The following is a 16,643-nucleotide window of genomic DNA, read 5'->3' on the forward strand; positions in this document are numbered from 1 at the left end:
AACTACATGTAGAATTTAAGAGCTTGGGCACTTGAAGCAGATTCTTTTTAATTAAAAAATTTTAGTTGCAGTATAGTTGACATGTAACCTTATGTTAGTTTCAGGTGTACAACATAGTGATTCAATAATTTATACATTATGAAATGCTCACCTTGATAAGTATACATACCATCTGTCATCATACAAAGTTATTACAATATTATTGACTATATTCCCTATGTTGTATTATTTTGTCTACCTTTTCTGGCAGATTACCTAATCTCTGTAGGCCTCTAATTTACATTTTAAGGGAGGATGCTTGTTCCATCTGTCAAAAAATAGATAAATACGTACTGAGCTCATGTTTGGGGAGGTTAGCATAGTTCCAGGCCCACGGACCTCAGTAAATATTTGCCATCATTTTTTTTTATATCGTTAATGTACAATTACTTGAACAACGTTATGGTTACCAAACTCCGCCTATTATCAAGGTCCCCCCACATGCCCCATTACAGTCACTGTCCATCAGTGTAGTAAGATGCTATAGAATCACTACTTGTCTTCTCTGTATATACTGCCTTTCCCGTGTCCCCCCTTCACCCCGCTACATTATGTGTGCTAATTGTAATGCCCCTTTTCCCCCATATCCCTCCCTTCCCATACATCCTCCCCAGTCCCTTCCCCTTTGGTAACTGTTAGTCCATTCTTGGGTTCTGTGAGTCTGGTATTTGCCATCATTTTTTACATTAATTACTAGAGAAGGGAGAGTAAGGGAAGGAGGGAATTTGGGGGGATGGATTAGGAGGAAGACTGCCAGACCTGAGTTAGTGGCTACCTTGAAAACTCAGAATGTCAAGTCACCCAGGCCAACACTACAGTGGAAGGAGGAAAAACAAAAGCCGGGAAACCAAAAGGTGCCAGTGAAGGCAGCTTGGGTCCCTCACGTTTGGGAGCTTTACGGTTGATAGAAAGGCATCAAAATCTAGTTGGTGCTCGGCTGTTGCTAATGTCTGTTTCTCTGAAACTGGTCTGAGGGCTTTTGATGCTGCCAATCATTAAGGACTGCTGAGACTTATTTTGGTAAAGCTTTTAAAGGCTAAAGGAAACTAGAAATTTGAGGGAGGATAAAAGATCAGGTCCAATTTCATCTAAATTGAGAAGTTTATTTTTAGAATATACTTCCTTAACTTTCCAAATATATATTTCATTGTGTCAGGGCACACTTGAGGATAGGAGAGCTAAAAACAAGTCTTTAATTGGTGAAAGAAGGTTTCACTTAAAATGGCATAGGCTAAAAAAAACTCCAGAAAAGCAAAGGAGAAAAGCAGTGTTAGAATTATGGAAGAAATATAGAGCCCATGTCAAACTCTATCAGAAGATATATCTATCTACAGAATCCACATAGCCTGTTCTCTTGGTGGGTGTCTGCTCAAGTGATCCTGGCTGCCTCTGGGCTGTATCTTTCAGCACTGACCTTGGGAAACTGTGCTCTTCTGAGCTGTCTCAGGCATCTGTCTCAGGCATTCACGTGTGTATGCTTCAGTGCCAGGTATTTGGGTCCTGGTTAAGTGATCTTCGTTTGTAAAACTGCAAAGGGAATTCCAATTACTAGGTATTCTAGAGTGTTTGAGGACTGACAAGTTCTGTGCTCAATAAATATGAGTTGATCTAGCTAGAATTTTTTTCCCTACAACTGTAAAACTTTACAAAGAATTTTAGAGTGCTGATTCCTTCTAAATTGCAAGCTCTTATTTCATAAGTATATATATGTTTTTCATAATGCATGCTTCATATATTATGTAAATTGTATGATTATCATACAAATATGTATTTATATGCCTGATATCAGGTTATATTTGGGAGCCTGCATTGCATACAGGCCTAGAGGCAGCAATGAGACGGAGCTGGGATCTGCCATAACTTAGCTATGAGACTGAGTTATTTACTTTGCGAACTTGAGAAAGTTACTCAATCCTATGAAGCCTCCAGTTGTCAGTTATCAAAATGAAGATGGCACCTACTTCATGGAGTAGTGAAGATGAAATGAGAATGGATACAAAACACCTAGGTCAGTGCACGGCACATTAATCATGTAAGTGTGCAACTAGTAAGAACAATAAATACTGGATTACTAGATATAGGATCATCGGGCTCTTTTTCTAAAATGTTACATACTGTTTTGAAAATTCAGTGGATGAAATACATTCTTCCATGAATTTTCATATAGTCAGTGCTATTTTATTGTAGCAGAAACTTTTTTTTTCACTGAAAAACCCCATAGCAAGCAATTTATCAAATCAAACAACTGTATTTTCTTCACCAACAGTATATGTTGCTTCCAATAAATTCATTATGCCACATAAAAATGTATGTTGTGTTTAGTTTTTGAATAATCCCAGCATTATCATAATTTTGCAAAAACTTTGGAAAATGTGGATACTATATATTTATGCATGAGTCTTTATTTTAAAAAAAAAAGCAATATATTTTCCACTGACCCCTCTACTGCTATATCTTCATGCCTTTGTGGGAATCTATAAATTGTTTTATTATTTTAATCATAGTATTTTGCTTTGTGTGAAACTAGAGCTGCTCTTATTTAAAAATGTCACACAGATATAGGTACTGTATATATTAATGTTATCAATATTCAATAATGTGTACTTTCAGACCACTAGTATTTATTGTTTCAAGTGTTTAGCCACAATCGCCTCTATTGTTTTTCAGTTATTTTTCATTTTGGTAGGCTTATAGTTTAAAAAAAAGGAATAAAAAAGTATATACTGAAAAGTAAGGCCCTTTCCCACTCTGCTTCCAATCCTCCATTTCCCCTGCAGAGGCCATCACTGCTGCGTTTTTCTTGTATCCTTCTGAAAGGTGCTCTGTAAACAAGCAACTGATGTAGCTCTCCTTTCCCCAACCATACTTACTCTTCTGCTTTTTCTTTTAAGAGTATATCTTGAAGATCATTCTATATTCTTCTGTTTGTTTCATTTAAATGCCAGAGGACTTGAAGCAACTGCTTGTACTAACAAAAACAAAGCTTTAAAAATAAGAAACAATGTTATATGGGTCAACTGCTTTTTCAGTAAGTTTATGTGCTGGTTTTGCCTGATAATGAGGGATTAAAATAGTTTCTGTAATTAACAAATGACATAAATTTGAATAGGTATGAGCAAAATATAGAATCCCAGGTATATTTATCATTTCAATTGCAAGGTCAACACACGGACTGTTAATTTACATCCTTTCTGCGGAGTGCAAATGCTAAAACTGGACCACTATTTTTACAACTTGAGACAAGGGATAGAAACCACTTTGGATATGGGAAAGGATATGCAATACCCAAACCACTGAGGTTCAAAGCTAGCCACCACAAAATTAGCATTTTGCAAAAATGCAGACTTGGGGGATTGTACTTAAAAATCCTAAAAGGACTGCTTAATCTCTTTCAGCACAAAATAAGTATGCCTGGAAATAGTTTTAAATATAGTAACATTCTAAAAGAGAAGTCAATAAAATGTGACTATTTAATACTAAAATGGAAGAAACTGTATCTGGGGAGTAAGATGAATTCCATTTACCCCTTTTTCCTACTTTACTAACTTGAGCTCTTTAGATTTTTTCAGTGGGCAGTGGCATATATATGTTTAAAACCAGAAGATTTAATTATACATTTAATTAGAACCAGGCCTCAGAATAACTGTGAGAGAGAGAAATCTCATTTTGAAATAACACCAAAAATGCTAAACAAGTTGGGGTACAGATCACAAATGACAAATGAGCCATACTCTTCAAGAGCTTCTCAAAATTTGGTATGATTTTTAAGTGACCAGTGAAATTTTTAAATAAATTATTTCAAAAATGATGTGCTTTAGTCTTCTTGTGGACATTATTCGTATCTTCAAATTTTACTTTCTGATTGCTTTACATTTATGAACGCTACACTTTTCCATGTAGCATTGATGTAAGTGAAAATTATGTGGGCTATTGTGAAATGTCTATGCCCTGTATACATGTAAGGACAGGATGTAAACAACAGGTGTCTTTTTTTCCTTTATTGAATCTCTGCTATTGTCTGGCCGACCTATGCTGGGAAGGAGTGCTCCTGGGGATCTATTCCTATTTCTTCTTGTTAGCCAGACCTCTAAGGTGATTCTTCTAGATATTTTATTGCCTGTGTATTCTGTATTGCTTAAATAAAATGTTTCCAAAGGGCTAATGTTCTTTTATGACATTGCTTTTTCTACCTATAAGGACCCAAAGGCAGTCCTTCCTGCTTCAAGATGGAAAATAGTACTACTACCATTTCTCGGGAGGAGCTGGAAGAATTACAAGAAGCATTTAATAAAATAGGTATGCTTGAGAACAACTAAATATGATATTGTTATTCTGCTTGATACCAGACTCCCATGAATGGAATAATACCTTTTATTGCTTCTACCACCTCTCCTAGATGTATTCCTTTTTTTTTCCTATCTAGGTTAAACTGGATTCTTCCTTTCTTTCTGAAAGATAAACTAAGACTGGCTTGAATTTCTAGAAGAATTGGACTTTGAATTCTTTGATGATTTCTGTGCAGAGAATAATCCAGGTTAATAAATGACAGTGTAGCTGAATATGCTTAACATGATATTCTCATTACAGAGAAAAACTATATAGAAATCCTTCCTTGTTTATGAACTGTACTCTGCCCTTCGTGTGCTTGTCACTAACAATAACACTTTCATACTTCATTCAGAATATTTTAAAATCTTAATACTGTTTCAAAGACCATATGTCTTGTTTTCCTTCAGGCATAATTTAAAAAATTTTATTGTTGTTCTTAAAAGCATATGTTTCATTTTTCTTCCACGTTTTGAAGCCATTTAATGTTTTGTCTTATGACATTATTCTGACAGCTCTGTATTTTTCTTTAAAAAAACTGCTTCATATGCTGGATTGTGGTTCTTCTGCATTTTGCTCTTAGGAAACCTGTGAGAAACAATATAAATGCCACCTTTTGCTCTAGTCTGCAAATGCTTGCAGGTCAAAAAGGCGAGCTCAGTGAATACACATAGGATGGTGACACCACCGATCTTGCCCCTTCCTCAGCAGGCTTCTCCTCTAGGCTTTGTCACTTTTTCGTAGTAAAGCAGTCCATGAAAAACAGACTTGGATGGTAGACCATGGAGGATATAATGAACTCCGTTTGTTTTGTGCCTACATTTCTCACAAATTAGTGACTAATGACTAAAGTTAATATAGATGAAATGCAATGCACATTGAGTTTTAGGACCAATATGAAGAAAAAAGACATGAGTTTAAAAAATAAAGTTTTCCAAAAAAAAAAAAAGACTAATACTCTCAGGAAGCTCATGACTTAACAAATCGTTGCTATGAAATAAAGTGAAATCTGCAAATCTCCGGGTACTTTCACTCTTCCCTGCACAACACCCCCAGAATAACTCGTATCTTCCAAATACAATCTGCATGGTAGCAGAATAGGCACATTCACGCCTCAATCCTGTATGCTGACAGGGGGATGGTATATTTGTCATTAGAGTATTACATAAATATGGTATGACTTCTAAAACATCACTGTTCATAAATACCTTTTTTAGAGTATTGTTTGCAGTGCCAGAGTCTCTTCAAGACAAAAATGGGCAGTTACTGGAATATTCTGCTCATTTTGAGCATTGACAGAGAAATAATGAAAATGTATCTTCTAGTTTGGTATTCCTGTTATATATAGGTGGAGTTTGGTAACTTGAATTAAAGTGCTACCTAGGTCTTAGTAAAATGAATGAAGTAGCAATCTATTTTATTTGTTTAGCACACCAACTTGAATCTTCATGATTCATGGATATATAATCTTGCAATATTTATTCAATGATATTTTGAATAAATAATTTACTGGAACAATTTTGACAGCAAGATAATTTGCTCTGTGTGAGGGAAGTGCTAACACTAGCAGAATATGTACTTGCTGGCCTTATTTATAAGATAAATTGCTACTCATGAATTTAATAATCCCTCTGCTAATTTGTACCAAATGACTTTTCCCAGAGACAGAAGGACATGCCCATCCATCCTTTTCAATGGTATATTTTGGGGTCCCTGAGAAGTAGGGGGATTAGAATATTTGTCTTATTTTTTTCTCTTTTTAAAATTGTGGTAAGATAACCATAACATAAAATTTATTATTTTAACCATTTTAAAGTGTACAGTTCAGTGGCATTAAGTACATTCAGATTGTTATGCAACCATATCATTATTTATCTCTAAAATGTTTAAATAGTCCCAAACTGAAACTACACACCCATTAAATACTAACTCCTCATCCCCCTGCCTCCTTGGGCTGCCATTATTCTATTTTCTGTCCATGAATTTGGCTATACTGCATACCTCATATAAGTGGAATCATACAGTATTTGTGAGTTTTAGTAACTGGTTTATTTCACTTAGCATGATGTCTTCTAGGTTCAACCATGTTGTAGCATGTGTCAGAATTTCCTTTTTTTTTATTAAGGTATTATTGATCTATACTCTTTTGAAGGTTTCACATGAAAAAAACAATGTGGTTACTACATTCACCCATGTTATCATGTCCCCCCCATCCCCACTGCAGTCACTGCCCAACAGTATAGTAAGATCCACAGAATCAATATTTGCCTTTTCTGTGCTAAGCTGTCTTCCCCATGATCCCCCTGACACCATGTGTGCCAGTCATGATACTCCTCAATCCCCTTCTCCCTACCTCACCACCTGTCCTCCCCCACCCCTCCCCTTTGGTAACCACTAGTCCCTTCTTGGAGTCTGTGAGTCTTTTGCTGTTTTGTTCCTTCAGGTTAGCTTAGTTGTTGTACTCTGCAAATGAGGGAAATTATTTGGTACTTGTCTTTCTCCACCTGGCTTATTTCACTGAGCATAATATCCTCCAGCTCCATCCATGTTGTTGCAAATGGTAGGATTTGTTTCTTTCTTATGGCTGAATAGCATTCCATTGTGTATATGTACCACATCTTCTTTATCCATTCATCTACTAATGCACACTTAGGTTGCTTCCATTTCTTGGCTATTGTAAATAGTGCTGCAATAAACATAGGGGTGCATATGTCTTTTTGAGTCTGAGAAATTATATTCTTTGGGTAAATTCCTAGAAGTGGAATTCCTGGGTCAAATGGTATTTCTATTTTTAGTTTTTTGAGGACCCTTCATACTGCTTTCTGCAATGGTTTAACTAGTTTACATTCCCACCAGCAGCGTAGGAGGGTTCCCCTTTCTCCTCATCCTCACCAACATTTGTTGTTTGTCTTTTGGATGGTGGCCATCCTAACTGGTGTGAGGTGATATCTCATTGTGGTTTTAAGTCGCATTTCCCTGATAATTAGCGATGTGGAGAATCTTTTCATGTGCCTGTTGGCCATCTGTATTTCTTCTTTGGAGAATTGTCTATTCATATACTCTGCCCATTTTTTAATCGGATTATTTGCTCTTTGGGTGTTGAGGCATGTGAGTTCTTTATATATTTTGGCTGTTGACCCCTTCTCAGATATGTCATTTACAAATATATTCTCCCATACTGTAGCATGCCTTTGTGTTCTCTTGATGGTGTCCTTTGCTGTACAGAAGCTTTTCAGTTTAATGCAGTCCCATGTGTTCATTTTTGCTTTTGTTTCCCTTGCTCGCGTAGTTGCTCATGTTTATGTTCAGGAGATTTTTGGCTATGTTTTCTTCTAAGTGTTTTATGGTTTCATGAATTATATTCAGGTCTTTTATCCATTTTAAGTTTACTTTTGTGTATGGGATTAGACAATAATCCAGTTTCATTTTCTTGCATGTAGCTCTCCAGTTTTGCCAACACCAGCTGTTGAAGAGGCTGTCATTTCCCCATTGTATGTCCATGGCTCCTTTATCATATATTAATTGACCATATGTGCTTGGGTCTATATCTGGACTCTCTAGTCTGTTCCATTGGTCTATAGGTCTGTTCTTGTGCCAGTACCAAATTGTCTTGATTACTGTGACTTTGTAGTAGAGCTTGAAGTCAGGGAGCATAATCCCCCCAGCTTTATTCTTCCTTCTCAGGATTGCTTTGGCTATTTGGGGTCTTTTGTATTTCAGTATGAATTTAGAACTATTTGCTCTAGTTTGTTGAAGAATGCTGTTGATATTTTGATAGGGATTACATTGAATCTGTAGATTGCTTTAGGCAGGATAGCCATTTTGATAATATTAATTCTTCCTATCCATTTTATGATCATTGGATGTTTTTCTATTTGTTGGTATCTTCTTTGATTTCTCTCATGAGTGTCTTGTAGTTTTCAGAGTATAGGTCTTTCACTTCCTTGGTTAGGTTTATTCCTAGGTACTTTATTATTGGTGCAATTGTGAATAGAATTGTTTTCCTGATTTCTCTTCCTGCTAGTTCATCATTTGTGTATAGGATTAAAACAGATTTCTGTGTATTAATTTTTTATCCTGCAACTTTGCTGAATTCAGATATTAATTTTAGGAGTTTTGGAGTGGATTCTTTAGGGTTTTTTATGTACAGTATCATGTCATCTGCAAACAGGGACAATTTGACTTCTTCCTTACCAATCTGGATGCCTTGTATTTCTTTGTGTTGTCTGATTGCCATGGCTAAGACCTCCAGAACTATATTGAGTTAAAGTGGGGAGAGTGGGCATCCTTGTCTTGTTTGCGATCTTAAAGGAAAAGCTTTCAGCTTCTCAAAGTAAAGTATAATGTTGACTGTGGGTTTGTCATATATGGCCTTTATTATGTTGAGGTACTTGCTGTCTATACCCATTTTGTTGAGAATTCTTATCATGAATGGATGTTGAATTTTGTTGAATGCTTTTTCAGCATCTGTGGAGATGATCATGTGGTTTTTGCCCTTCTTTTTGTTGATGTGGTGGATGATGTGTATGGATTTTCGAATGTTGTACCATCCTTGCATCCCTGGAATAAATCCTACTTGATCATGATGGATGATCTTTTTGATGTATTATTAAATTTGGTTTGCTAATACTTTGTTCAGTATTTTTGCATCTATCTTCATCAGGGATATTGGTCTGTAATTTTCTTTTTTGGGGGTGTCTTTGCCAGGTTTTGGTATTAGGGTGATGCTGGCCTCATATAATGAGTTTAAAAGTATTCCCCCTCCTCTTCTACTTTTTGGAAACTTTAAGGAGAATGCGTATTAGGTCTTCACTAAATGTTTAATAAAATTCAGCAGTAAAGCCATCTGGTCCAGGTCTTTTATTCTTAGGTAGTCTTTGATTACCAGTTCAATTTCATTGCTGGTTATTCATCTTCAGATTTTCTGTTTCTTTCCGGGTCAGCCTTGGAAGGTTGTATTTTTCTAGAAAGTTGTCCATTTCTTCTAGGTCATCCAGTTTGTTAGCATATAATTTTTCATAGTATTCTCTAATAATTCTTTGTATTTCTGTCATGTCTGTAATGATTTTTCCTTTCTCATTTTTTATTCTGTCTATGTGTGTAGACTCTTTTTTCTTGATATGTCTGGCTAGGGGTTTATCTATTTTGTTTGGTTTCTGGAAGAACCAGTTCCTGCTTTTATTGATTCTTTCTATTGTTTTATTCTTCTCGATTTTATTTATTTCTGCTCTAATCTTTATTATGTCCTCCTCCTACTGACTTTGGGCCTCATTTGTTCTTCTTTCCCTAGTTTCGTTAATTGTGAGTTTAGACTGTTCATATGGGATTGTTCTTCTTTCCTGAGGTAGGCCTGTATTGCAATATACTTTCCTCTTAGCATAGCCTTCACTACATCCACAGATTTTGCAGTGTTGTTTTATTGTTGTCATTTGTCTCCATATATTGCATGATCTCTGTTTTTATTTGGTCATTGATCCATTGGTTATTTGGGAGCATGTGGTGAAGCCTCCATGTGTTTGGGGGCTTTTTCATTTTCTTTGCGTAATTTATTTCTAGTTTCATACCTTTGTGGTCTGAGAAGCTGGTTGGTACAAGTTCAGTCTTTTTCAATTTATTGAGGCTCTTTCTGTGGCCTAGTATATGATCTATTCTTGAAAATGTTCCATGTGCTCTTGAGAAGAATGTGTATCCTGCTGCTTTTGGGTATAGAGTTCTGTAGATGTCTGTTAGGTTCATCTGTTCTAATGGGTTGGTCAATGCCTCTGTCTCCTTACTTATTTTCTGTCTGTTTGATCTGTCCTTTGGAGTGAGTGGAGTGTTGAAGTCTCTTCCCTTTTAATTCTGTTAGTATTTGTTTCACATATGTGGGTGATTCTGTGTTGGGAGCATAGATATTTATAATGGTTATATCCTCTTCTTGTATTGACACCTTTATCATTATGTAATATCCTTAGTTGTCTCTTTTGACTTTCTTTGTTTTCAAGTCTATTTTGTCTGATAAAAGTACTGCAACACCTGCTTTTTTCTCCCTATTAGTTGCATGCAATATCTTTTTTCATCCCTTCACTTTTAGTCTGTGTATGTCTTTGGGTTTAAAGTGAGTCTCTTGTAGGCAGCATGTAGACAGGTCTTGTTTTTTATCCATTCAGTGACTTCATGTCTTTTGATTGGTGAATTCAGACCATTTACATTTAGGGTGATTATTGATAGGTATGTACTTATTGCCATTGCAGGCTTTAGATTCATGGTTTCCAAAGGTTTGAGGGTAACTTCCTTACTATTTAACAGTCTAACTTAACACACTTAATATGCTATTAGAAACACATTCTCACAGTTCTTTTTTTCCTCCTCCATTCTTTATGTATTAGGTATCATATTCTGTACTCTATCTATCCCTTTTATTACCTTTGATGACAGCTATTTAACCTAAGGAACCCTTCCACCTATAGCTCTCCCTCCAAAATACACTGTAGAGATGGTTTGCAGGAGGTGAATTCTCAGCTTTTGCTTATCTGGGAATTGTTTAATCCCTCCTTCAAATTTAAATGATAATCTTGCTGGACAGAGTATTCTTGGTTCAATGCCCTTCTGCTTTATTGCATTAAATACATCATGCCACTCCCTTTTGGCCTGTCAGGTTTCTGCTGAGAAGTCTGATTTTAGCCCGATGGGTTGTCCTTTGTGTGTGATCTTTTTTCTCTCTCTGGCTGCTTTTAATAGTCTGCCCTTATCCTTGATCTTTGCCATTTTAATTATTAGATGTCTTGGTGTCATCCTCCTTGGGTTGATTGTGTTGGGAGATCTCTGCACCTCCATGGCCTGAGAGACTATCTCCTTCCCTAGATTGGGGTGGTTTTCAGCAATTACGTCCTCAGAGAGACATTCTATCCCTTTTTCTCTCTCTTCTTCTTCTGGTACCCCTATAATATGAATATTGTTCCATTTGGATTGGTCACACAGTTCTCTCAGTATTCTTTCATTCCTAGAGATCCTTTTTTCTTTCTATGCCTCAGCTTCTTTGTATTCCTCTTCTCTAATTTCTATTTCATTTATCATCTCCTCCACTGTATCTAATCTGCTTTTTTTTAGTATCGTCCTTTGTGTTCTTCAGTGATTGGATCTCCACCCTAAATTTGTTCCTGAGTTCTTGAATATTTTTCTCTACCTCCAGGAGCATGTTTATGATTTTTATTTTAAAATCTTTTTCAGGAAGATTGATTAGTTCAGTCTCACTTGTTCCTTTTTCTGGTGTTGTTGAGATTTTGCTTTGAACCAGGTTTCTTTGACATTTTGTATTTGTATGTGGTGCCCTCCATTGCCCATAAACTCTACTCTCTGGAGGTGCTCAGCCCCTGGAGCAATGTCAGGGGGTCGCAGGGGAGCAGCACTGGTGCCTGGGGAGAGAAAAGAGCTGTTTCCTCCTTCCTGGCTGCTATGCCTGTCTCCACTGCCAGAACCAGTGGGCTGAGCACACAGGTGTAAGCCTCTATGCTTTGCATTTGTAGCTGCTGTAGGCTGGGCCTCCCTCTGGCTTACCTGACACCAGGCAGGTTTTGTTGGTTTGCGAGCCAGTTGCCGACTGGCCAGGAGGAAGGCGCAGCAGGCTACATATCACGATGGGGGGCCTTGGAGCTGCATAGCCAGCCAGGGGGATGGAGCTCCTGAAGATCGTGGAAGTTCCCAACCCTGTTCTGTGAGGTCTGTTCTTTTCTCTAGGTGTATGCACTTGCACAGCCTTCTTTCCTGTTGCTTTCAGGATCAGTTGTATTAATTATGTTTTCATATTATATGTGGTTTTAGGAGGAGGTCTCTGTCTCTCTCTCACTCCACCATCTTTAGTCCCCCTCCAGAATTTCCTTTTTAAAGATAAATAATATTCCACTGTATGTCTATACCACATTGTGCTTTTCCATTCATCTGTTGATGGACATTTGAGTTGTTTCTACTCTTTGGCTATTGTGACTAATGTTGCTATGAACTTGGATGTACAAATATCTGTTCAAATCTCTGCTTTCAACTATTTTGGGTGTATACTCAGAAGTGGTACTGCTGAATTATATATAGTAATTCTGTTTAATTTATTGAGGAGCCACTGTACTGTTTTTCATGTTGGCTGCACCATTTTACATTCCCACCAGCAATGTACAATGATTCCAATTTCTTCAAATCTTTGCCAGTACTTGTTATTTTCTTTTTAGTGTCTTTTTTATAATAGCCATCTTCATGAGTGTGAGGCAGTATCTATTGAGATTTTGGTTTGCGTTCCCCTGATAATTAGTGATGTTGAGCATCTTTTCATGAGCTTATTGACCATTTGTTTATCCTCTTTGGAGAAGTGCCTATTCAGGTCCTGTGCCCATTTTTTAACCAGATTGTTTATTTTTTGTGTGTGTTGAGTTGTAGAAATCTTGTTTCTTTTTAAATTTTCCTTATGGTTATCTAATCTATGCCTTGATTTCCTTATCTTTAAAATCATAATAATATTATTAACTATTTCAAGATGAGATAAGGTAAGTCAAGTTCTTAATCACTTGGCACAGAATATGTGCTTGTTAAATGTTAATCTATTGTCATAGACATCCACACTACATAGATCATAGGAATGGATCTGGGATTTAAATTTAAGCACACAGATCTGTTTGTCTTCAGGTCCCTCTTAACTATTCTTGTAGTTCAGCATGATAGTTAGCAGGTAAGAAATTTTTTCTCATTTTTGCTTATTTTTAAGTAGTCTTTACCACAGTGCTGGTGTAGAAGTGAGCTGGCCCAGTCTATTTGTCCATTTCAGAATTATAGGAAACAATTCTGAACTGGTGGTGTATTAAGTAAGGAGCTTTTGCTCTAAATTCAAAGAAAGTAGTATTATTATTGTACTGTCAAGCAAGTTAGCTTCCTAGCTAACCTTTGAGATTATAGCAATATTTTGGTAGCTGGTTGAGTCTAGTTTAGAGGTCCTCCATTGTTCTGAACTGCATTAATTCTAAAATGTATGAGAGTTTAAAAGAAAAGTTTCTGTTTTTATCATTGATTAAGTTATAGTGATGACAGCTCTTTTACTAAGAGGAAAAAAGAAATACAGAAATAATTACCGGATGAGCAAAGAGAGTATCCAAGGTGGATCCAGGCAACTACCCAAGTAATTAAAAGCTCTGTTGCCAACTCTGGGCAGAAATATTTTGTGTGGCCTTTGTTCTCTGTCAAGAGGTGATATCCAGTCTCGAGGGAAAATGCAGGGAAGGGCATCTCAGTGACGATGGGAAAATGCCTGGAAACCTATGTCCAAAAGTGCAAATATAGGTGTGAAATTATTTTGAACACTTAATCTCAAAATGACAATGACATCAAGCATGATTCAGCCTACATAGTGTATCATAAATACATAATGAAGAAGCAATAAATTATTAACAAATGAAACAGAACTGCCACAAACTAAAATGTAGAACAGAAATGCCTTACGTGTATTTTACACGATGCACATAATTTATACAGAATGTGGGCCAGCAGATTCATTTTGTAAATTTCATGAGGAAGTTAAAATTTGGATGGGTATATCCTCATGACCATTGCTTCTAGATATCTGAGACTTCCCCATGCTTAGTTCTGGAAACTTAGTCATGTACTAAACCTGAATTTTTCATCTGTCAGACAATGTCCATACTATCACTTAAAATGCATATGATAGGCCCAAATATTTGGGGATAAAGTTCATTTAAATATGAGTTTTCAAATGAAGTGTATAGAATACTTTGTAGACTTCAGGTGCTTACTGGAGAAAAGGTTACTGCAATTGTGAAATAAATCTGAAGGATTCTGCCTGCCTCTGATGCTCCCAAACAGTCTTCTGAAGTGTACATCTCCAACAGAAAATACAGATGATATCTGACAGCTCGTACTTTCTCTTTATAGACATTGACAATAGTGGATATGTGAGTGACTATGAACTTCAGGACCTGTTTAAGGAAGCAAACCTTCCTCTGCCTGGCTACAAAGTACGCGAGATTGTGGAGAAAATTCTAGCAGTTACTGACAACAACAAAGATGGCAAGATCAGCTTTGAAGAGTTTGTGTCAGTGAGTAATCTACTCTTCTACTGGCTGTTATAGTATTTCAGTAATATCATTCCTCTCTTTGGTTAAATCTAGCCATAGAGACCATAAAAAGCATGACTTTGAAATGATGATGATGATAACCACAACAACAATGTTCATGTATCATCCATAAAACAAAGGGAAAAAGCCACTCTCAAATTGTTGGAATGGAAGTCAGGTTTAGATAATAATAGCTTGTGCTATACTAAAACTACAGTTCAGTTCAATAGCTATTGACTGTCTCTGGGTACAGAATATTTTAATATCCTAGTACTTGGCCTTAAGAAATGACATATTTTTTGTAACTGAAAGGGCTAAGGTATGGAAGCTCTACCCATAGAAATTATTTCCTTGTGATAAGTTATATCTTCAGTTTCAGTAAATGCCACTGATAAATTTTGATGCTAATTACTGTAACACTGTTCCATTATTAAACTACCTCAAGGCTTAGGGAACAGAACAAGATAAAAATAATATATGACTCAATCATTAAAAAAAATAGATTGTAGAATTGAATATTGAAAGTCATGTATTTAAGACCTTTCAGGCCAAGAGATATGACTTGGCTAAGTTGCCACTGCCAGTTGGCAGTTGAGCATGGGCTGTTTCTTCCCCCATCAACACCGCCATGATGGTATTTTTCATTTGGAAATACAACCATTAATATAATTGAGTAAATATTTAGGAAATGTAAATTGTTCAGGTTTGCATTCTTTATTCATTAAGTCAATATCTGAACCCCTCTCCTGCCAGGAGCTTTGCTAAGCACTCTGCATAACCTGATGAACAGTAAAAGATGCGGTCCCTACTCTTCTGGAGTTTTTATGTGGTGGGGCAGAGAGAGTCACACAGATGGGTTAAAGATAACTGTGATAACTGCTGTGACAGAGCACTACAGGTCCCTTGAGAATTTATAGTGAAAGAAATTGAACTTGGTGGGAAGGCTAGAGAAGCCAGGGACTCAGGCAAAGTGTCCTGGAGGCTATGAGGACTAAGCTGAGAGATGAAGAAAGATATTAAACAGGTAAAAGGGGTGGATGAGGAAATGAATAATGTGCGAGGCAGGCTTAAGGGACAACCTGTGTAGAGGCTGTGTGGCTTTAGGGATGGTAGATACTCTTAAGCACTTGAAAAGAAAGGTCAGCATGCCTGGAGCTGAGATAGAGAGGGTAAGGGATAAGGCTTGGTAACTGGGTTGGAGGTCAGGTCATGCAGGGCCTAGGGGGACTTTCACTTTTACTCTAAGAGCAATAGGGAAGCCAGTGATGTGTAGTAGAGTGTGAAGTGACATGTTCAGACTTGCATTTTTAAAAATTCACTCTGGCTTGTTTTTGGAGAACTGATTGAATTCAGTCTAGTCAATCTCTAGAGAGTCCAGTCTGAAAATGAATGGGGGAGGGTGTTTCTCTGAGCCTATGTCATTTGCTACAAGAGCTGACATATTTACTTTAATGGTTATACATTTGAGAACTTCCGACAGGAAAATACCTTCATGAAGGCATTGAAAAACCTTTATCATGTAGTTACTTTTTTTTTTGCTATCATTAATGTACAATTACATGAACAACATTATGGTTACTAGATTCCCCCCTTTATCAAGTCCCCACCGTATAACCAATTACTGTAGTTATTCTTTAGTTATCAGTAGAAAAGATCATGGCAAGTCTAGAAGAATAATTTCCATGTGTTCAATTTAAGCTTAATTATAACAAAATTTCTTTTTGTGGTTGAGGTGCGAACATTGGTCCATTTTGTGTTATGGGTAAAAATGACATGAGCATTATCAGTAACACAAAATGGACCAATGTTTGCACCCCAACCACAGAGAATAAATACCTGGTTAGTTTTTATTTTGATGTCATTTCAAATAAATAAAGAAGCCTTATTTGTTATCCTTTATGCTGCAAGGTTTTTTATGATGATCTGATCAAGGTTTACTTGTACTTCTATCCATTCCAGCTAATGCAAGAATTAAAAAGCAAAGACATCAGCAAAACATTCCGAAAAATAATTAACAAGAGGGAGGGGATTACTGCTATTGGAGGAACTTCATCCATTTCCAGTGAGGGCACCCAGCATTCTTATTCAGGTAACGTCGTACTCCAAAAGTGACCTTTAAGTCATTGATTCATTCAACAAGTCTCATGTTTCATCAAATCTACGATGCCATTCATTGTAGTTCACACCACT

At 36.7% G+C, this 16,643-nt stretch overlaps 1 protein-coding gene across 5 annotated transcripts in view; it reads left to right on the forward strand.

Moving 5' to 3' along the window:
* The window catches only part of PLS1 (plastin 1), a 115,991-nt gene that overhangs the window by 59,475 nt on the left and 39,873 nt on the right, over nt 1-16,643 (forward strand). For 3 of the 5 annotated variants that reach the window (XM_017658459.3, XM_017658456.3, XM_036996429.2), the window contains 3 exons: nt 4,237-4,335; nt 14,272-14,435; nt 16,413-16,542. In XM_017658459.3, coding sequence (XP_017513948.2) covers nt 4,266-4,335; nt 14,272-14,435; nt 16,413-16,542 — 364 coding nt within the window. In that variant the 5' untranslated portion in view covers nt 4,237-4,265. Of the gene's footprint in view, nt 1-4,109; nt 4,132-4,236; nt 4,336-14,271; nt 14,436-16,412; nt 16,543-16,643 lie in introns of those variants that run through there. The other 2 variants (XM_036996428.2, XM_036996430.2) reach the window with 2 other exon arrangements.

The sequence above is a fragment of the Manis javanica genome, chromosome 3 (genome assembly GCF_040802235.1).
Source record: "Manis javanica isolate MJ-LG chromosome 3, MJ_LKY, whole genome shotgun sequence".
NCBI classification, from domain to species: Eukaryota; Metazoa; Chordata; class Mammalia; order Pholidota; family Manidae; genus Manis; species Manis javanica.